Source organism: Anoplolepis gracilipes, chromosome 13 (assembly GCF_047496725.1).
Source record: "Anoplolepis gracilipes chromosome 13, ASM4749672v1, whole genome shotgun sequence".
NCBI lineage: Eukaryota > Metazoa > Arthropoda > Insecta > Hymenoptera > Formicidae > Anoplolepis > Anoplolepis gracilipes.
In genome coordinates, this window is record NC_132982.1 from 9,018,079 (window position 1) to 9,040,950 (window position 22,872).

At 24.2% G+C, this 22,872-nt stretch overlaps 2 protein-coding genes and 1 long non-coding RNA gene across 5 annotated transcripts in view; 2 read left to right on the top strand and 1 right to left on the bottom strand.

Moving 5' to 3' along the window:
* LOC140672431 (uncharacterized) lies at positions 1-20,701 on the top strand. Its single transcript, XR_012047895.1, has 3 exons — positions 1-574; positions 877-924; positions 19,960-20,701. It is a non-coding gene; the product is annotated as an uncharacterized lncRNA (long non-coding RNA).
* On the top strand, positions 2,279-15,278 carry LOC140672421 (thyrotropin-releasing hormone-degrading ectoenzyme-like). 2 transcript variants are annotated; one of them, XM_072904578.1, is made up of 13 exons: positions 2,279-2,462; positions 3,821-4,303; positions 5,722-6,186; positions 6,688-6,874; positions 7,334-7,526; positions 9,292-9,379; positions 10,349-10,713; positions 11,587-11,861; positions 12,523-12,716; positions 12,857-13,174; positions 13,265-13,334; positions 13,552-13,623; positions 14,918-15,278. In XM_072904578.1, exons 2-13 carry the CDS (start codon positions 3,840-3,842, stop codon positions 15,044-15,046), a joined length of 2,820 nt encoding a protein of 939 aa, XP_072760679.1. In that variant the 5' UTR covers positions 2,279-2,462; positions 3,821-3,839; the 3' UTR covers positions 15,047-15,278. The 2 variants fall into 2 exon arrangements, with proteins under 2 accessions (XP_072760679.1, XP_072760680.1); XM_072904579.1 differs by having other exon boundaries at positions 14,934-15,278.
* LOC140672426 (carboxylic ester hydrolase) overlaps positions 16,263-22,872 on the bottom strand; it is a 16,942-nt gene continuing 10,332 nt past the window's right edge. For both annotated transcript variants that reach the window (XM_072904598.1, XM_072904599.1), the window contains exons 5-9: positions 21,607-21,803; positions 18,862-19,027; positions 18,221-18,426; positions 17,055-17,338; positions 16,263-16,680 (exon numbers count right to left, since the gene is read on the bottom strand). In XM_072904598.1, coding sequence (XP_072760699.1) covers positions 16,476-16,680; positions 17,055-17,338; positions 18,221-18,426; positions 18,862-19,027; positions 21,607-21,803 — 1,058 coding nt within the window. In that variant the 3' untranslated portion in view covers positions 16,263-16,475. The remainder of the gene's footprint in view (positions 16,681-17,054; positions 17,339-18,220; positions 18,427-18,861; positions 19,028-21,606; positions 21,804-22,872) is intronic.

A 22,872-nucleotide genomic window follows, 5' to 3' on the forward strand; every position in this document is an offset into this window, starting at 1 on the left:
GCGCGACAAATCTTAACGGGTTAAAATACGTCCAAATGATTTCGAAATAAATAAATAAAATAATAACATGGCACTCGGCCGTGGTGATGTATAGCGCGCTTGTCTCTTCATCTCGTAAGCGCGATCGGAGTTAGATTTTCGCGTTAGACTAATTTAATAAATTCCTGATTTCGATCACGAAATTGTTATCGAGGATCCTATTTGATGCCGACTAAATGGAACAAAAAGTCAAGCGAATTTCATTCACGAGTCGATTCCCTCAATCGATTTCGTCTTCTTCCGCTTCGGACTTAATTCTTGCTCGAAGTTTGTTGGTTGAATTCCTGACTTGTCGACTTTAAGTATGATTCTCATACGTGATAAAATGAGATTTTTTTTTGTTCCAAAATTCGGGAATGCCGTTCAAAAGATCGTGCGTTTTTATTTTTATGCGATTTAAAATATCGCGTGACTTTAATTTTGTGCAGTTTAAACTTCAAATAAACTAGTGCGCGTGTAAAACAATGAACCCTGTCATTCTGAGAGGAGAAGGAGGCCTAGGAGAGGCATTCTGCACTGGCGGAGCATCCCTAAGGTTAATATTATTGTTTATATATTAATTATTATAAATCACGTGCACGAATTAATTTGGTTTATTAATTTAAATGATTTTAAGAAGAGAGGCTTAGAGAGAAAAACTTTTATATAGATCCGACAAAAGTGTTTATTTAATAAATATTTTTTTAGAATTTATAAAATTATTCTATATTTATATATTTGCTTATATTATTGTACGCATCAAATATAAAATTTGATGAATATATTTATTAATAATTTTTTGAATATTAATTATTTCAAACGCTGTTATAATTTGGATTTTATGTTTATTTGTTGCAGACACCATAACATCAGTGTCGACAACTCTGCTGTTGCGCATCAATATCGGTGAGTGACAAATAATTTTTATTTTAAAGCAATGGATTTGTATAGAAATTTTTGTAAATAAATTCGTTGCTTTAATCCTCGGACGGCGAAATAGCCGCGTGCACGGCGGACTCTGAACTCAATTTTAAATCGTAAAAAAATTGCGTTTTGTACATATTACATTCTAAGAAAATTTTCTATTAAATTTTTAATTCATTATTTTTAAACTTATGTTAAACTAGATATATTGTTTGTATAAAAATTGTACATAATGCACATATATTGTACATACATTAAACATACTATCTATACATAAAATATAAAATCAGTTCTATCAATCAAATAAAATACAAAATAAAATAAGCAATAGAAATTAATAAAAAACTAAATGCTAAAATTAATTACAAATTGGTACGTATAAAGAAAAAAATATCTCTCTAGTGTGCAAATTTTACGCGATATTAAATATTTGCCTAGTTGAAGATTATTTCGACATTTTTCTATATAGATATTTAAATCTAAATAATTTTCCAAATATTATTTTCTATATATTATTAAACTATTCTTCGGTGATTATGGGTCGCTCTGTACACATATTTGATACGTAGTACTTTAGGACTAAAATGATCTGAAATCATTTTCATTGTCACTATTTAGTTCATTATAATGATACTTCTATTAATTAAGTAAGTATTGTAATATTGAAAATGTTTTTATTAAGTTATGTTAACTGTCTTTTTAATCTCTAACTGGGAATTATTTCTTCTGATCTAATTGTAAGAGTTTTCTTAATAAAAAAGAAGAGAGAAAATCATAAACAAATCTGTGTCATATAAATTTGAATGCAGAATTTTTAGATCAAATTGTATATAAAGTATCTTTATCGAAGCAAAGATTCAAAAGAGAGATGTACAGTTCTGTATAAATTTAAATTCGATATAGAATTAGCATTTTTATTTATAATTGTTTACAAGAATGTTATAATTTTCGATTATTAGTAAATTTTTTTTTGTAAAAAAACAACATATATTTTGAATTTTTAGTTATTTAAGGCTTTTAAAGCTCTATGTTGAAATCTAAAATTTTACAATAAAAAATTTGTTTGGAAACCAATTTTTTATTTTATTTATACGGAAAACAAATATTAATTTTGGATATTTAATATTAAAAGTCCATATAAAATCAGTAAATTATGATATAAACGATGATAGATTGTTTGCTGTAAAAGTACAGAATATAATTTTTTCTAAAATAATTTTCATATTATTATTTTAAAATGTATAATGAGAAAAGTTACTTTAGTTATATATTGACAGTTTTTATCACGTTTATTGTTATTGTCTACCTGGTAAGACACTTGATCTACCTTCTTTATTTTGAATTTAAAAGTCGTTTACATACTATGTTATATTATGATGTCAGAAGTCATGTTAGTTCTTCGTTGTTTTGAAGAACAGCAAGATCGAATTGATACAGATATATTTTCAACATTCATAGTTTTTAATAATAAAAACCTAATTATACACTTGGTTTTTCATCGGCCAGCAAGTTTGATATAGGTGAGTTATCACAAAAATATAATATTACATATACTCTTTTTAAAAATAAGTAAAATATGTACAATATATGTTGAGGACGATTTGAATAATTTAAAACACAAACTCAAGAGTGTATTTATTTTTCAATATTGTTTTTATTAAAATTATTTATGCAGCATATAGAGAATTTTAATATAGAAGATTTTAAGCATGTATTGTTATGCTCTCTTTAAAGTAAACTTGATCAATTCAATTTGATTTAATTCTATCCAGAAATTTCAGAGTTAATAATATTTAATTGTCATATTAAATATTACGCGTTTTATGGCATCTATGTTTTATTCTACGTATTTGATAACAAATATATACACACACACATACATAAAAAGTATTTAAATTAATTATACATACAACAAACGTAATAAATGCTATGCTAATTTTATAATTTTAGTTTTTTAAATAAAGTTATGCTCTATAACATACGAAAATTCGTAACATTTTATAGTAACAAGACAATAAAATATATGAAAAAGTCATCATTGTAATTTTAATCTTATAATTCTGAAAATTGTGATGTAACGAAGCAATTTAAAATCCGAACTCGTGTTTAGTGTAAAAATTACAAAAAGTGATTATGTTTCTTTATATTTATCTTCTTTTTGTTAAAATATTTAATTAGTTTACAATAAAAGAAGTTTTCCTTCTCTCCTTTTATTTCTTGAACTTGAAGAAATCAGAATAACAAGTGTGTCTATATTGAATTTTTTGAATCTTAATATTATATAATGTGATGACCTTCTAATTAAAGAAATTAATAGAATCATTAAAATTCTCACAAAGTTAATTTAATATACATACATATACATAAATATATACATACATAAAATTATATCTTCTTTAAACTCTCTTAAACTTGGCAAAAATTATATATCTTAAACTGAATTTAATTACTTGAAAATTATTGATGCGTTTTGATATTTTTAAGAAAAATTTGATAACACTTTCGGTAAGCACTATATGAAAAAATTATTAATCATGAATATTTATGTTCTAATATGTACAAACTGTTCAATAAATAATAGTATAAGTGATTAGAAATTACTTATTGTTTATAAAAAAATGAATAACGTAAAATTTCTTAACTTTTAGCTCTAAAATACTATTTAAAAAATGTGAAAATATGTCGCCTATCAAAATATGTATAAAATTATGAATTTTTTTTTTTCTATTGGAGAATATCTACCTTTTTTTTAAAAAAGTGCTGTAACTTTCCCTCTTTTATATATACACATTTTATTAATTTTTAATTCCGTAGAACATGCTTTATGATACATGATTTTTATTTGTGTCGTTTCTAATAAAGAGAAATTCTTATGCAGATAATAGAAGGAAAAATTGATGGCGTTCCTCAAGCTATTATTATTAAGTAGCAATCTAATATCCATTATTGCGTTTACTAATGATTATACAAATTTATTAACTATATCGGGCATAGTACCATACGATTATAATATTACATTTATACCATTTATTAAAGATGGAGTTTTCTATGGCGAATGCAATATTGCCATCAACATTCGTCATGCAACAAAAAATATAAGTTTTTTTTCGGAACATCTAAGTATAATTGACGTGATGTTAATTAATAGTAACACATATAAATCTAAACAAAATGAGGAAGAAATTATGGTCTACAAACCGTCGATTTATTCGTATAATAACGAAACGCATATAACAAATGTTTATTTTGTAGACGAACTATTATCAAGATTTTATGATTTGAATATATATTTTACTGGCATTATAGCTGAAAATTTAGGAGGATTTAGAGTTTTTTCTGTAACTGAAGAGGATCAAGTATCGTAAGTAATCTAATTAAATTATAAATTAATTAAATTAAAAACGTAAGTAAAATGTTATAAATTATCATGCTATAAACATATTCACATTACTATTTTATATAAATTACACTTAATAATTAATAAAAAAATTAGTATTAATTAAACGAATTGACTCATTTTCTCCAGAGACGATCCGAATTAAAGTCGAAACGTTTGTTTGTTGCTTTTATGTGACATTATCGTCTTTCAAAAAAAAAAAAACACACGCAATGTCAAACACACACACACACACACACACACACACACACACACACACACACACACACACACACACACACACACACACACACACACACACATATATATATGCATTTTAAAGTACTACGTGTTTGCTCTTAATTAGTCCGTCTTAATGTTACATAATTAATAAAATATTAATAAAGCTATTTTACGTATACACTTTTATATATACGCTAATATTTTTTTAAAATGTGAATATAATTAAACTTAAATGTAATAATTAATTTTTTCATATTAACCAAGAAAACTGCTTTTATATCGTATTTTTTGTTGTAAAAATAAAATTATAAAAACATTATAAATTGTAAAAGTTTAATGTGTTATTATTAAAGTGTTTGTGTATTAGAAGATACTATTTTATTTTATCGTGTTTATCTTGTCTATTTAAAATTTTTTAAAGTTAATAATTTGCAAAATATTATTATATTTACTATTTTTTTTATATAGTAAATAATAAAAAAATTATCAAATGTTCCTTTGATCACAGTTGTTTGATCTATTTGAAATACATTTTCTAGCAAATTATCGAGATATTTACAATTCTTGAATTAAAACAATAAAAAATGGCTTTATTCATTTAAACTTTTAAAAAATTTAAATAACTAAATATATATAAAACTAAAATAGAGCTCTTTAGTTAAATTTAAATAAAGTTTAATCATAGAATTTTAATTTGTAAGTTAGTTATATAGAAATAGCTATATATATATATATATATATATATATATGATGATACAAATTGGAAAATGACAATTATTGATTTCTTTGAATATTTTCTAATTAACAAAAAAAAATATTTACTCTAAATTGGTTAGAAAATTTGTAATTAAAATAAATCTAATTAGGAAGATCCCCGCAATATCTTTCTAAAATACCATATAATGTAATAAATACATACATCTAAATACATACTATACACACAAATAAATAAATCATACATGTTATATTGTAATAAAACACATTAAAAATATTTCTGTCTCTCTCTCTCTCTCTCTCTCTCTCTCTCTCTCTCTCTCTAAATATTACTTCTAAACTCCTTGTGCATTTTCGAGTTACTATTTTAACTTTTTAAATATTTTATATCAGCAAGAGTTGAAAATTTTTCGTTATTTAAAGCATGTTGTTAAAATATGATTTAGATCTGTGATATGCCTGGCCGCAACGCATTTTCAGCTAGTTTCTGTCCGAGAAATATTTCCATGTTTCAATGTGTTTTCATGGCTCACGTTTAACATTTCTATAAAACATAATACTAACTACAGGGCTTTATCAAATATGCCTGTAGATGTAGAGAAATTGGAAAAAAATAATATACAATGGACACATTTCAAAACTACTCCATTAATGTCTACTGGTCTCGTGTCAGTAGTTCTGATGACTAATTTCGATTTTATTCGTAAGGAGAACGAAAATGTTCGAGTATGGTGCCGAAAGCCTTTAATGGAATACGCATTATTTATGCATAAAATTATTACTCGTATGGCACTGTATTTAGAAAATGAATTTAAATTTATTAGAGAAATTTCGAAAGTGGATTATATCGCAATTCCGGCTCCAATTTTCTATAATGAAAACATGTTAACTTTTGGGATCGTTGTTTATAGGTAAGAAACACATAATTTAAAAAAAAATTATTAATTTATTTAAAAAAACAAAATTATGTCTGTGTCATTAAAAATTTTTAAGTTCAAAAATATTTGTTCTTATTGTTAGAATATAGCAAAACATATATTTTTGTTGTTCTTATTGTTATAATGTGTAATTAAAACAAAAATATATATTTCAGAATTTAGAAATATGCATATTTTCCAATCTATGTTTCTATTATAAGAACACATGTATTATTATATTCTTTAATAATATCTGTAGAATACGTGTAAAACATATTATCTGCATTATTTTTTTGTTTATTGCAAAATTTTAATCGTTCTTAATTAGGCAAATATTTATAATGTAATAATCGTAACAATTATTCCTACATGTACATTTTGACTAATGCACTATTAAATTACATAATATTATTAAATAAAATATTGTTAAATTGATAAACTGCAAGTTTACAATAGACTTTTACAATAACTGTATTATTTACGAATAAATTTCAGAGAAACAGATGTCATGATTGATAAGAAATTAGACACTATTTTGCATAGATATAAGATAGTACGCTTAACAGCATGTAAAATGATCTATGAATGGTTAAATACTGGATCTCCTTCACCATTTATGTTGAACAACTATACATTAAATGATGGTTTTGTTACGTTTCTTGGAATGCACATAATTAATAAGGTTGTTTAACATTTCTACTATTTTATCTATTTATAATAATTTTATCTATTTATAATAATACTAAAAGAAATGTTTGTTGAAAATACACACAAATAAAAATATCATTAAGTCTATATAAATTTTCTTTTCATGAGCGCTATAAAATCACAACTCTAATTTTGTGATTGTGTCAAATTATTATAAAATAAAACGTAAAGATATATTATTAATTAATGAAAAGAAATTATATAATAGAACAAATAAATTAAAATTATGAAAAAGTTTGTAATAACACTTAAATATTTCTATCACTGAACATAGTACACTATTATAAAGATAATTTATTATATTTTTACAATGAAAATAAACAAATTTTTTTATGACATTATTAAAAAATTGCAGCTAATTAATAAATATTCCTAATGTTTTTATATTTTATATTAAATATTTATTTAATCGCATCAAAACTTTCTTCTCTAGATTTTCCCAAATTATCGATTGATGGATTTATTTGTGGTTCAAGATCAACAGGAAATTATCCGGTTAATCGAAAAAGATTGGTTTCTGTCAAAATTCACCACGTGGTTTCTGAAGGAATTCGATTATCAAGGCAAATTTAATTGGTTTTCGATAGGAAACGATAAATTTATGGATCATTACCATTCTATTAAAAGTATGGTCAAGTATATAGTTTTTCATAAATTTTTTAACAAAACTATTAGAAAAAGAAAACAGAAAATACATAAAAGAGAGTAAAAATTTTACATATATGTATATACATTATAATAGATTATTTTTTTCATTTTGTTAGATGACACCAAGATTTTTCAATTAGATTTCATTGAATTGTTTTATGAAAATATATATATATTTTAAAAACCTAAAACCTATAAACATATGAAAGTGTTTTTTTCCTATTTTTTAATGGTTTTGTACTCATGGTCTGATTCAAAAATATTTGAACAATCCGAACTATTTCACAAGCGGCTATTAGTTTCATTCATTAATGTGTAATTTTGTTTCTTTTACTTTATTTACAACACCTTGTTGCGCTACATTGCTTTTTTTATTTGATGATAAGAAAAGTGAAAATATCTTATTACCTTTGTCGAAAAAATAATAATGGAGCAAAGGATGAATGTTAAATTTTGAATTTTGAAATTTAATGACATTCAATATGACATGCAATATAAACCGTTAACAAACCGTTAGATCAGAAAACTCAGAAGGAGAAAAAAAGAGCCAATATCGAAAATTTGGATGCAAAAATTGAAAGTTTAAATAGTGCTCATCATTTTTTTGTATGTAAACGGTTTAACACACAAAGAATTTGTTTCAAAAGGACAAACTGTCTCAAGCTAAAGAAACATAAATTAAATGATTAAAATAATTTTTAAAATCATTTCTAGAATTTAATATATGGTTCAATCAAAGAAAATTTTCTTTATTACAAAAAAAGAATATGTATTCAAAATTCTTATAATGGCAGTAAAGAAATTGCATTTTTTACATGGAATATGTTGTGAATAATTACATATTTCAATAAATAGTACTAGTTGATCTATTTGTAAAACAATAGTTCGGATATCTTTTAAACAGTCTATGTATATTTTAAAACAATTCAAAATAAAAGGTGCATATTTTTTTATAAATGCGTTCTGAGATGTCTATACCTAGAGAATGAAACATTCTTCGAAGTCAACTCTACAATATACGAGTATGATTTTGAGCAAAATTATTGATGCAAAATATGTAGAAAAATATTTTTAGAGAGACGTTTTATAGCTTAATATTAGTGAATTACAATTTTTAGAAAATGTAAGGTTTCTTAAAGTTTTAATGTTTTTCTCTAGATTACACTAATTACAGTAATTTTCTAGATTACACAAAGTAATTTCATAAATTTTGAAACTTGCAAAATTTTTAATCAAAGTTTGCATAGTTACAAATAATATTAAAAAGATAAAAAACTTTTGTCTGAAAAATTTTTGATAAGTGTTTGTTTACACAGTTCGAATTGTTTCTATTTTTACACATGTTATAGAAGGTATATTTCTGAGTAATACACCATTTGAATTTTCTAGCGGTCTCGTTTGATTCCCAAGATATGCGATTTTAGAGTGTCATAATTTTGATAAAACTGTATAAAAGGTTATACTTTATTGCTTTTGTCGTCGGTTAGATAGAAATATACAAAAAATATACTTTCTGTACAACAATACTGTAAATACAATTCATGTAAAGTATTAGATTTCCAATAATGGTATAGATATCTGGTGTTTCAGTAACTAAACACATGAGAGAATGCACTTATAAAAAAACAGGTATTTTTTATTTCGTATGTGTGTATTTTTGCTACAAAATGTATAAACAAATATTTAATGACAACTAATAACAAATTTATTGTGAAGAAATTTAATTGTATTCTATTGCCGCAGCTACCACTTTGTTACGCATGTTTCAATATACAATTAATGAAAAGCGATTTTGGAAAGCTGTCAAGTCACATTTTCAATTTGCATTAGCGTGAGTAACACATTGTAATATAATTCCTTATATAAATTATTTTATTTTTCGTTATCTTTTGTGAAAAATAAATACATATGACAGATTGATATGCATGTAAGTGTAGTCTAAACTCTAAACACGCGAATTCTGTCATGATATTGGGTTTGTTTTATATTCCTGCATTAGACTAGTGCAGTAATTTATCATTCTTGTTGCAATGATTAATTAGTGCAGCCAGTTCAACATAGTTCGAAAATAAAAAACAAATCTATTATAGGCAAACTTTGATCATTCATAACTCGGAAACTAAGTATTCAATCTTTGATATTTTTGTACTATTTTTAAATTTTATTTCTAGTATTATTAAAGTTTTGTATGGAGTTTGTGAGACTTTCTCTACATCTATCTATTATTTGTTCTTTTGTCTTTCACTTTACATATATCGTGTAATTTTTTAATATCTATTTACTTTGAAAGCCTCTTTACATAATTTATAATCTGGTGTCAAAATTTAAGACAGACTTTTATTTATAATAATATTATACTTTGCATTCTTTAATGTACCAATACGTATATTCTGTCATATTTTGATACGTATATATTTTATATATTCACAAATCTTCTTCTGTAATAAACGGCACAAAATTTATAAATAAGACTGTCTTAAACTTTATCGTAAATTATTGATGGTTTAAAAAATCCTTTAAAATATAATTTTATATTTAGAAATCGCTAACCATTCAAACGTTTACATTTTGCACCTGTAGTTATTTTTTTATTATTAAAATTATAATTTAAATAATTATAATTTAAATAAATCAAGTTATATTACACTAAAATTAAAAATTACATTATATAAATAAATTATATTATAAATAAGATAGTTCTTTTTCCTTTATAATGTATATTTTAATTTTGTATATTTTGTGTTATACAATTTTTAATACTGAAATTAAATTTTTTTATAAATTTTGTGGATATATGTAGCTCTGTAAGCAGGCAACACTTCTGGACAATTATGCAAACTGCCTTTAATGAGTCATATCCTATCACTCCATATATTATAATAAATGAAGTTGATTATTTGAAACCGTTAAAAAATTATATTACGCTACTTGTGACATATGATTATAAAAAGAATGTCGCGAAAATATCATTAGACACCTACAGGTCCAATTTATATGTCATACCTATATCTTACACTACGCAAAGAGATCTCAATTTTACTAACTTTTTAAATGGTGAATGGTTAGTACAAATACCGAATCATGTATACCAAAAAAACATTATTTTAGCATCGTTTAACAACAAGAATAACACTAATTGGATAATAGCCAACTTACAAGCAATTGGTAAATATTTGTCAAATTTATTATATCTCTCTGCGTTTATACATTATTGTGATATATATATATATATATAGATATTCTTCTGATTTCTATACTGTATTTTTGTATTTATAAAAAATTCAAAATATTTCATATATTATAAACATCATCGTTGATCAATTGTTGCTGAGAGAAACACAATGTATGTGACGTTAAATATTTCTATTATCATTGAAATAGTAAATAAATATACTAGCATTAAATTTAAAGTAAATATTTTATATAATTTTAATTAATACAATTATTTTACAATAAATTTTTTACAGCATATTAAATGATCTTAATAGCATTTTTTAAGATATATTTTTTATATCTCGCTGCATTATACATATATAAATTTTTGGAATAATACACTATTACTAATTGTATCTTTTTTATGAATTTGCACAATTAATTTTGATATTATTCAAAAAAGAGGAGTAGATAATTCTTTGCTATATTTTGCCTGTAAACACAGTTCTCTTTAGAGTGAACTTATTAAATCATGCATTAAATGCACAATTAAATTCATAAGCAATTTATGTAAGTGCACATTAAACTTGCATTGCTTGATAATTAAGTATTTATGCAATCAATCAAAAATCATTCTAAGCTGACATAAAATCTTTAGAGTAATAAAATTCTTTACACACAATTTAACATAATTTAATATTAATAATAATAATTTAATATTAATAATCTACAATTAATATTTTCATTGATAACACGTGCTACAAATATATATAATTTTTTTAAAATGCAAAAACATAGATATTCCGAAATCGAATATATTTAATAATTGATGTTTTGGACGAAATAATTTTTAATACTTAATCAGTAAAATTTGTTCTGCAATAGGATGTTTACGTGTTAAATACGATGCTCAAAATTGGCAAAATATTGTGACATATTTGAATTCTAAGAATTATATGAAAATACATGCTCTCAATCGTGCTCAAATTGTCGATGATGTATTTTACTTTGCGATAATGGGCCAACTCGATTTATCCATCTTTGTGAAAATTATAAAATATCTAAAGCAAGAGAAAGATTATATCGTATGGTATCCTATGCTAAAAGCTATTGAATACATGTCATGTTTCTTTTCATCTGAAGAAAGTAAAAATCTCAAGGTAATAATTGACTTTTTTCTCATACATAAAGAAATATATGTTATATGTATGTATTATGTACATATATGTATGTAGATAGTGTGGTCGTTTAAGTGTATTCAAGTTATGTAAAATTTTAAAGATAAAGGTATAAAAGAGGGAAGAAAAATTATATTGTGAGTTTTAATATTTTAAATATTAGACTGCATATATATATATATATATAATAGCTTAATATAATAGATTGATACTTATTTTTTCCGTAATTCTGTTAATAATAAATACTTTTACTTCTATTATTAGTTATTTCCACATAAAATTATGAACTTTACAGTAAAAGAAACGTCTTATTAATTTGTTTCATAATTAAATATTTTTATAACTTTCAAATATTAATAAGTATAAACTATTCCACAAGAAAGATTTAATATCGTTTTATAAAGTATAATTTTATAAAGAAATTATATCTTTTTATTGCAAAGTTTATATAAGTTTATTTAATCAGGTAAAAAAGAAGAAAAGTTTTTTTCGAAAATGCATTGTTTTCGATATACTTCAGGAAAGTTAAAGTGGGACACTATATATGTTTCGCAAAATCTTCTTTTGTAAATAATAAAACTCACGAAATTTGTAAATATATGTAAAAAATGTATATTAATAAACTATAATAAATAATTGTTAGTCGATATTAAGCTCAACATTAATTGAACTTTATGAACACGAAATGACATACGGTGATTACAATATCTACGCCAACCCTTTGATACAAGAAATTATAAAATGGGCATGTACCATGGGTCACTCCACATGCTTAAGTATAGCCAATAATGTACTAATAAGCCATCTCTTAATTTGCAATAAGTGTCTTATAACTAGGTAATCTTTCCAATGTTTTACACTCACGATTTTTGTATAGTTACATTTCTTCTTGTAGCTTGATCTCGCATACTTGATAAACTATTTGCTTCAGATGTAAGATTTATATTTTTATTTGTTTTTATTTTTTGGAAACATAGTCTAGAGTGGGCAGAATGGAAGCAATGGACATTTTGTAATGGTATAAAGATAGCGAATAATCATACTTGGAGCAGAGTATTTAGTATATTTATTGATGAACAAAATAACGAAGTCTTAAAATACTTGACCTGCTCTGAAGATCCTGTTATTGTTTATAACTTTATAGTTAAAATTATAACAATGAATACTGATGACGCACGTGTAAAAATGGCGGACATTCATTATCTTAATAGTTTTTACTTTATTATCACAAGATATGCCAGGAAAGATACAATACTTGACTTTATATTAACAAATTTAGAGTCATTTAAACCAAGGTAATAACTTTTTTGTGAAAACATACTGTTTATAATTATAAAAATATATTTTACATGATAATTATATAAATCTGCTGATTTCTTCCACAGATTCATCAGTTTATATACAGTACTGACTGTTCTTATTGACAGTGTATATTCTGAAAACACACTCTTAAAGGTAAATTCTACATGAAATCTATAATTACTACGAATGATATATGTTGTAAGTTCAGCTTTTTAGAAAAAGATTAGGCCTTTTATCAAGTTTATCAAGATCTAGGGCTTTATAAAAGGCTAAACTTTTTTATAAAAGATTTTATATACAAAATATATTGTAATACCAAATAAAAAACTATTATATAATGTGGCTGTCATGGAAATATAATTGATTTTAGATAAAGAAATTCTTGGAGGATGATCTGTATTATAAACAATTATTATTTGATACTAAGACAGAGCTGTATAAGGTAAATTCTTTATAAATTATAATTAGGTTTTTCAGTCTGTTAATATTACATAATATTATATAATAAATGGCTCAGATGTCAAGTAATAGGTACAAATCCATTCTAACTCGATTTCTAGTTATTAGCAGATTTAAGGATATAATTCAATGAAACATTAATTAGTATAATTACACTAAATACATTTGTTTTTTATTTTTATTTGATGTTTATGATAAATAACACGCAAAGTGATGCCATTTATTCAAAAAGGATACATTTTAGTTGAAAACTAAACAAACAAATAAAAACAAAAACAATTGATTGCAAATACAATGAATTAGAAAAAAGCAACTATAAACTTGGCGAATAAGAGAACAATACAATAAATTAGATTAAAAATAGTTGTTCTACAAAACGTTTTATAAAATTATACTAGAAGAATCTTATAAGTTTTCATTATTAAATTTAAAAATAAACGCGGTCGTTTGAAATCGTTTACTAAACATCGATAATATTTTACTAACATTGATATCTTTTCTATTCGAATCCTATTTTAATTATTTAATAAATTACGAAAGAAAGATATGATGAATCTGATCTCTCATGTTTGTTTTACCTATTTCTTTCACTCATTTATATATATATATATATATATATATATATATATATTATAATTTAAAAAATCATTCAACTGACGACTGATAGATTTGAGGTCGGATTGAGGAAAGATTTTAGGTCACTGAATAAAGAGGAACATTAATTCATTTCTCACTTTTTTCTATTGTTATTTTCTTGAAAATAAAAATAAAAATGTTTAAGTAAAATATAAGCATCTATAATATTTATTACATTTTTATTATTATTGATTTTTATTTATAGTTTTCAGGCTAAAGTATTATTGTATGTTAAATATTTTAATATAATAATTTTTTATTGTTTTATTATAATTATTTATTATGTCTTTTTATTTTTCTGCGGTATCAAATTAGTATGTAATACCTGATGGTTTTATGTTAACAGCATAGCCAAAGAAAAATTTAGAATTTTTTTATAGATTACACATTCGTTAAATTAATTTTATAAGTATAGTTGTGATTTCTTTAATAAAAGTAAATGTGAAACTCTCTATTTCTCAAATTTTTGTACATGTATCATTTGACATCTGAGCTACTTATATATATATATATATATATATATATATATATATATATATATATATATATATATGTATGTATATATAAGTATTTATAACGCAAAAATAAATAATTCATTTAATAATAAATTTATTAATAAATATTACAATAATCTGTTTTAGATGTATAACATTTCAGAATTACGTAATATATTTTTAAATAAGATAGAACTTCGCACATTCCAAATAACAGATTTGGAACACCGTTTTGAAACTATGTTTAATTCAGGCTTCAATTTTACACATGGTTGAACAAAATTTTGAATATGAAAAATCAATCAAATCAAGAAGAGATTAATATGTAATACATGCAAATTACATGTTTACTATCTATATTATAAATAGTTTTTCAAAATAAACTTATGTTCTGTCAAATATGTAAAATTAGGAACATTATATATAATTTTTTCATCTTTATATTTAATCTTTATTTTTTATATTTAATCTTTACTAATGCACATATAATCTTTCTAGCAGAATACAAAATTTTAATAGTTAAATTTTTTACTTGAATTAAATAATTATTGGTTTAAAGTTAAATAAAATGGTTATATAAAAATTGTCAGTTAAAGAATAAAATATGAGAAATTATATTTGGGTATTTATTTAAAAAAAACATAATTATACTTGATGTACATATATAGAATAAGAAAATTTACGTAGGATAAATTATAATATAAATCTTTACATTATTGTTTCGACTTAATAAAATCATAAAAATTTACGTTTGTAAAAATAAAAAATTAGAAAAAAATAATGATACAATATTTTCCAAAGAATATTCTACAATAATTTACTATATTTCTCAACTAAACATTAAATTTGATATTTTTATGTAGAATTACTAAAAAAAAATTAGATAATTTTTATTTTATAGTAAAAATTTGTTATTAATACTCAATCTGTTAATATTATAATGTTAATTAATTATTATATTGTACATAACAGCTATGATGCCAAAAGATAATAATAATACAACAAAATTCTCTTACAAATATCCACTTATTTTCATAAATTGTATAACATCACAAAAGAGAAAAATATTCTATACGTATATAATTCTACAAATATGATAAAAATTAATAAAAATTATGTTTTATTGCTCAGATTATTTAAAAACTTAAAAAAAAACATCGTATATTTACTCATCAAGAACCAACAGAAGATAACTGTTCACGTTGTAATAACATAGAAAAATGGTGCATAAATTGTAATGTTGCTATTTGAAGTTAACAAAATATATACTCATCTTGTAATTATTGTTAATAGAAAAATTATAAAAATTAAGAATATTAACATTAAAACTATACTTATGATAAAAATATGCATAGTAATATATTGTTTATAAAAGAAGGCTCAAAAGGTTTAAAAAATAGAAAAAATCAATCTTGCAGGAAAATAAAAAAATTTACCTAGAGATCACAAACATTATGTGATTTTATATCTTCATACGGATATTTCAAGTAATTTAATTAACATAATTTTTATTAATCTTTAATACAAAATATTTTATAATAAAATTCATAATTTAAATAATTTATAAAGTCTTAATTTAAATCACAAACATTCCACAAAATAAATTTAATAAATTAATTCTTAAAAATTCATAAGCACTTTGAAGTTCTTACAATTATTAAAAGATTTTCGTGACTGTAAAAATGTGCGATAATGGAAGAGAAAATTATAACTCGTCCTTAATATTCTTGAAATCATGGAACTTCATTCGGTGTGTTAATTCGTTCCAGAACGTCATTCTCTCCAAGAGAAGATTATTTTTCATAATTATCGTGGTTGAATTTCCTATGTATAGATACTCCGGTGAATCATTCGTTTTCACCGGCTTCCACTTAAGGGGAATTAACTTCGTGATCTTTGATGTCGGATTTCTAAAAGAAATTTTTATTATATTAGATATTTCATTGATGTATTGTTTCATATCTTGTATAATATATCAAAAGGAAAATGGATTTATTATAAAATTTATTATTAATAATATATTATATAATAATTATAATAATATAATCGCGAAAAGAATACACGTTATTACGCTAATTGTAAGTATCATAATGAATATTAATTTTATTTCACTTATCTTATACGTTCTCATGAAATTTTATAAAATTCTAATATTAACTATAAAAAAATTTTGCCATGATGTAAATTCAAATGGCCATGTAAGATCGAGTGAAATATCTTGCTGTATTCAGTAATAAATATTAGTTTTGCTGGAATACTATACTTATCGCAAATACACACTTACCCGGAATTTGCGAAATTGTACCAAAGTTTAGTCATGATACTGATTATCTTGTGATCCTCTTTGGACAACTTATTATTGAATAGTTGTTCACCCACGGGGAACAAATACTGCAAGTCGTCCGCGTGTGACACTCCGTAATCCCTGTCGGGATCGCCAAATATCGTGCTGAAGGACATGCTTCCTCTATACGCGAAGTGGTAATGATAGATCGGTGAAGTTTGATTCGCAATAAAATCTTGGATGGCTTCGTGAGTGCCGTGATTAAACCACGCGTCGCTGTACATCTGCAAGGTCACATTAATAAGCCATTAAATTAATAAAGAGACATAACACTCAAAAAAATATTTTGCTAATGTAGATTTCTAGATGTTTCAATTAAAATTTATCGCTACTTTTTGTATCTGTTAGAATATTGTTTGTCACGTATAGAATTTATAGCAACAATATTCTAGCAATATCTCTAGAAAATTTAGATCCCATTGCCAAATCTTAATCACAAATATAATAAAATATATTGTCCTTGACAATAGGCCTTAAAGATAGGCATTGCTGAAAAATTTTCTGTCTAAATTACATTAATAGTACAGATATAAATTCTGTCTCTGTCATTTAAATTGATCCAGTGCAAAATATATGCAGTATCACAGTATTTTCTAGTAATTTAACTGTTTCAGTTAAAATTTTACACCTAGAAAATTTTTGTTGAAGTTGCAAGATCATTTTTTTTTGTGTGAATAATTAAAAACAGCCGCAATTTTCTTGCTTGATTAATCCTGCATAAAATAAGAAACGTAGATTATAAATATCATGTAATGTTTTAGAATAACTTTTATACTGTATTGTTTACCAGTTGTAAAAAAATTCTATTTCTTATATAATACTAAATAAAATAAAAAATATGAGTTTTGTTAGATATCGCATACATAGTTTTATTGTAATAAATAAAAATAACGCATACTACTTATCACAATAATTTTCATTCTCAAAAGTTTCATAACTTCGAAATTTTTAGTTTGGAGATTTTCTCTTAGATTAAATGTGAAATCATAAATGTTTTTCTTTTTCAGTCTCTACAAATGTTAACTTTGTATATTATTTAAGAAATAACAAAAAAATCTTTTTTTCTTCACGGCTTTTATATTCATTATTTAATTATTTAAACTTACCTCGATGACTTTAAACCTACTTTCGTCGGATTGATCGATGTCTTTATTGCCGAAGTAGAATTTGCGAATATTAGTGCATATCTCATCTCGAAATTGCGTATCTCGAAGGTCGTATCGCACTTCGTAAAGTAGACTGAGAGGTGCAACATTGTGAAAATCACTATTCAACTTCTTCACATGCTCGCCCTGATCTCTTCCGTAAATACCTGAGGAACATCTCGTGCATAAATATTCTCTTTGATTGTTTCGATTGATAAATTCAACTTAAAAACTGAAAATTTTACATCGCAAAGCAACATTACGCGAAATTTTATTAAATGCTCGTGTCGAAGAGATTTAATGTGTAACAAATTGCGACACGGTTATAAAGAATGTGATGTTAAAAAAATGAATTTACATATTATCGAGAAGAAGAATCATGTATTTTATGAGGATTTAAAACCAATATCTTCTTTATGAAATTTTATGCAAGTAACAAATTACAGAAATATGTAGTTTTATTCTCTTATGCTAAAAATTATCTTCAAAATTTAATAAATATTTCTAAGAAATATTATTTTGCGTTGCTCTCTGATAATTGTAATTCTAAAGTACATAATAACGTCATGTAGATTCTTGATTTTCGAAAGTATTGCTCTCACCTGGCACTTTAAGAGATCCTTCTTCCGATGTTGTTCCTGTCATCCAGGGTATATCAGCTAGATGACCTTGTCGCGCGGAAATTAATGGATCCTCCGTTAGAAAAGCACCTACGTGTTTAGGTTCAATCACTGGTTTGAAGGGTATCATTGGACAGTAACCAAAGCGCTGCAATAGAACATAGATAATTAAATTAAATTAAATTATAAAAAATTCAGTTAAAATAAAGCATTATATTTCATAGATAAGCAAATAATGCTTTGTCAAATGGCAATAAAGAAGTATAAGACTGTTAAATAGATAAATTAACAACAATGCTAAATAGAAAGAAAAAAGAGGAGGCTAAGCATTCATATTCTATAATTAAATATCAAAAATTAAGAAAGAAGTCAGTTAAGATTAAAAAGATCAAACAGCATGATTTTCAACTCACAATAATCTGTAATGTATCGCGTTTATTAAATTGATTAAGTTTATCTAAATAAAAACTCGATTAGCGAGAACGATTACTGAGAAATACAAATCTAAAATAAAATTCTAATTCTAGCTCGCATATAGATACAAAGACCTAGCGTTTACTTTTCTACACGATCAAATGTCACAAATGCACTAGACTATCTTGATATTGCGATATTAATCGCTCACTGTAGAAATAAAAGATTATTTGTTCAAAAATAAATTAAAAACAATTTTTTATTTCTACAGTGAGCGATTAATATCGCAATATCAAGACAATCTAGTGCATTTGTTATATTCGATCGTGTATAAGAGTAAACTCGTGTATAAGAGTAGTTCTCACAATCAGTAATCGCTACGCCAATCGAGTTTTTATTTAGATAAACTTAATCAATTTAATAAATGCGATACATTACAGATTATTGTGAATTGAAATACACGTTAAAATTACACATACACTAAAACATATATATTTTTACCAGAATTAATCTGTTATTTATTGAAATGCAACATTTGAACAGTTAGAAAAACATGCAATGCAATATATCGCATTCGAAAAGAAGTTGAAAAGATTTCTTTTATTATCATAATCAGACATTATGGACATTCTTCTCTTGCGACTTGCATTTTGTTTTTTATTTCAGCTGGCCTCTGTCATCTCTATGTGCGATGCACGGATGTGAATAAAAATATCAAATACACATACAAAATAACATGCAGGTAAATGTGGACGTCTCGTTAAACTGGTTTTTCGCATGGCTGGAACTTCGAATATATTTATTCAGTATATCGATTAATTTTGAATTAGATTATCATATTTGAAATATAAAGAAATTATGCCAGAAAAATTTCAACAAACAAATATGTATAATGTTCGTTATATTGCAAACGTATTTGTAACATTTCAGATTATCATTGTCAGAAAAATGTTTTCATTGCGCTACATTGTCAACAGATTTTAATAGATATTTTAATTATATAAAATATCTGTTAAATTATTTGTTTACGTGTTAAGAAAATAAGCATTCGAAACATTTTATGGATATTTTATGGATGTATAGATGAATGAACATGTATGATCTATCACATAATTTTTCGATTTCATCTTAATTTTGCATCAGGACACGCCTATTCCAAAGTGAGATAAAACAACTCTGCGTGACTGTCTAAAGATCATTCTCATCCAACCATGTCGGTGTTTACTTGTAAGCATATATAACTTTTAAAACTGATCCATGCGCAGAGATATCGAGCCTGTCTCTCACGGTTAAACGGCTGCGCATGAATGCGCTTATCATTTTGAGCAAACAAATCATTTCAAGCATACAAAATATGAATATTGCGAGCTAGACTTATTTATACACCTGATCAGATTTTTAAATAAAGATTACTGATCGGAATAATAATTAACAATTTAAATAAGATTATATTATAAATAATAAATGTGATCAATATGTACATATATATATATATATATATATATATCTTATGTTAGAAGATAGAAAGAGAAAGAAATAAAAATTTATAAACTGTAAGACGCAATACGTGACAACAGTTGGATACACGATTGACAGCTAAATGAATGCTTTCTGATAGTTATCGAACGAAATAGAGAAATCATGTAACAGGTAGTTGTTGAAATATAAAATATTTAGGTCAAATACCAATCGTTTAATAAATTTTTTTTACATATATTATATCCAATTAAATGTTATATTTGCATGCTAAGAGATATTTATGTGAAAAATATGAGACCTGTGTGTGTGTGTGTATCGACAAAAAATTAATTTGTAAAAGTAAATTATACTAAGTTATATTAGCATCGATCATTGAAATCAATTATACTTTTCTTTTTTACTTTGAGCTGAAGAAGATGGTTTCAATATCTATTCATTCAATATTCACAAAAGAAAACTGTAATAAATTAAAAGTATAATAAAATAAATTGTTTGTTGGAATATAATAAAATAATCTATAATCGTTATTTATAAAAAAAATTTTATTATGTAATTATTTTCCATTTTTATATTAATTGTTTCAATTCATTTTAACTTTACGTAACCACTATATTTTATTTATGTAATATTTTTAACAATATATAAACATGTATATAAACATGTAACAAAATACCATTATTGTTAAAAATATTATACTATATAACTATAGTGATTGTTACTATCAGAGATACAGTTGTCAAAAAAAATTTACTTATATGTCTTTTGCTAATAAAATTAATAAAGACATATAAAATTTATTTATACGTCTTATACTAATTAATTTTTAATTTTTACCTGGAAAAGACGATCGGTACCGATAATCTCCTTTGCATCTCTTGTTCGTAGACATTTGATAAGTTCTGCGGAATTATCGGTGTTGCACCTTAAATGTTTACCCAGGATTATGGCCTTCTCTTTGGCAGATCCTGGTGGCGTTAAAGTCCATGGGTTGTAAAAGTTACCGCTTTGCGAGATACCGCGATGAAAAAGACCTGCGTGACGAAGAAAAATGTAAATATTCCACGAACGTGGAAATAACATATGACGCAAATTAGAGAGATATGTTCTAAGAAGATCACATATATGTCTGATTACATAATACGTGCAATGTTATAATTGCTCTAATAAAAAAATAAAAGTTTTGAAAAATGTTATAACAGAATTTGTTATACTTGAATGAAAATATTACAAGAGAATTTAAGTTAATAGTTTTTAATAATAATGCTGTCTGAAAAATGTGTAATAAAATATTAATAATGTTTTTATTTACAATGTATGTAAAGTTTTTTTAATTTGCGTTATAGGATATCTTTTTTGTTTGATCTGATGAATAACAGAAAAATGATGATGTAATGTGGTCAACCTTGAAAACGGTTCGTCGAGCTTTAGATTTAATTTGTTAACGTCAAACAATATTGATGACTTACAATAAAAAAGTAAAATGTTTGATGAAACACGATTTCCTCGTACATTCTTAGAAAAATCATAATCCCGAGTTGCTATATTAAATAATATTATTCATGCAACAGCGATTAAGAATACTTTAGCGATGACGTTAAAACCCAAGAGCAGAAATAAATTTTCACAATAAAATTGTATCGTTTAATATATACACGTTTTATGTACGTTATACGTATATCTCATTGCACGAGGAAAAATCTTACGATGCCTGAATCGAGGTATCTTTCAAAGTAAGTAAACACTTAAGTTAATTAATATATAATATGTAAAAAATTACAGACACAATATCGAAAAAACGTTAACTAATAACTTCCCCTCTGTGTGTGTTTCTTCATAAATTTATTCATTTAAAGCATTTACTTGCTAATTTCTTTTTTTTGACTTTGCTATGTTAATCATAATTTATCTCTGAAATGTCAGATAGTATATATTTACTTTTTAATATGTACGATAAATTTTTATATTTATTAAACTATATAATGAATATTACATATATATTAAAATTAAAAAAAAATATTATATTAAAAAAGAATAATATATTAAAAAATAAATATTATACTTGACATTGTACAGAGCTAAATTATAAAGAAATAAAGAATC

Excerpts from the sequence above, each read along its gene's own strand:
- LOC140672421 (XM_072904578.1), top strand. The coding sequence starts at position 3,840 with ATGGCGTTCCTCAAGCTATTATTATTAAGTAGCAATCTAATATCCATT. Across the intron at positions 9,380-10,348 it reads CATTTTCAATTTGCATTAGC|CTCTGTAAGCAGGCAACACT; the intron begins GTGAGTAACACA and ends GGATATATGTAG. Across the intron at positions 13,624-14,917 it reads CTAAGACAGAGCTGTATAAG|ATGTATAACATTTCAGAATT; the intron begins GTAAATTCTTTA and ends AATCTGTTTTAG.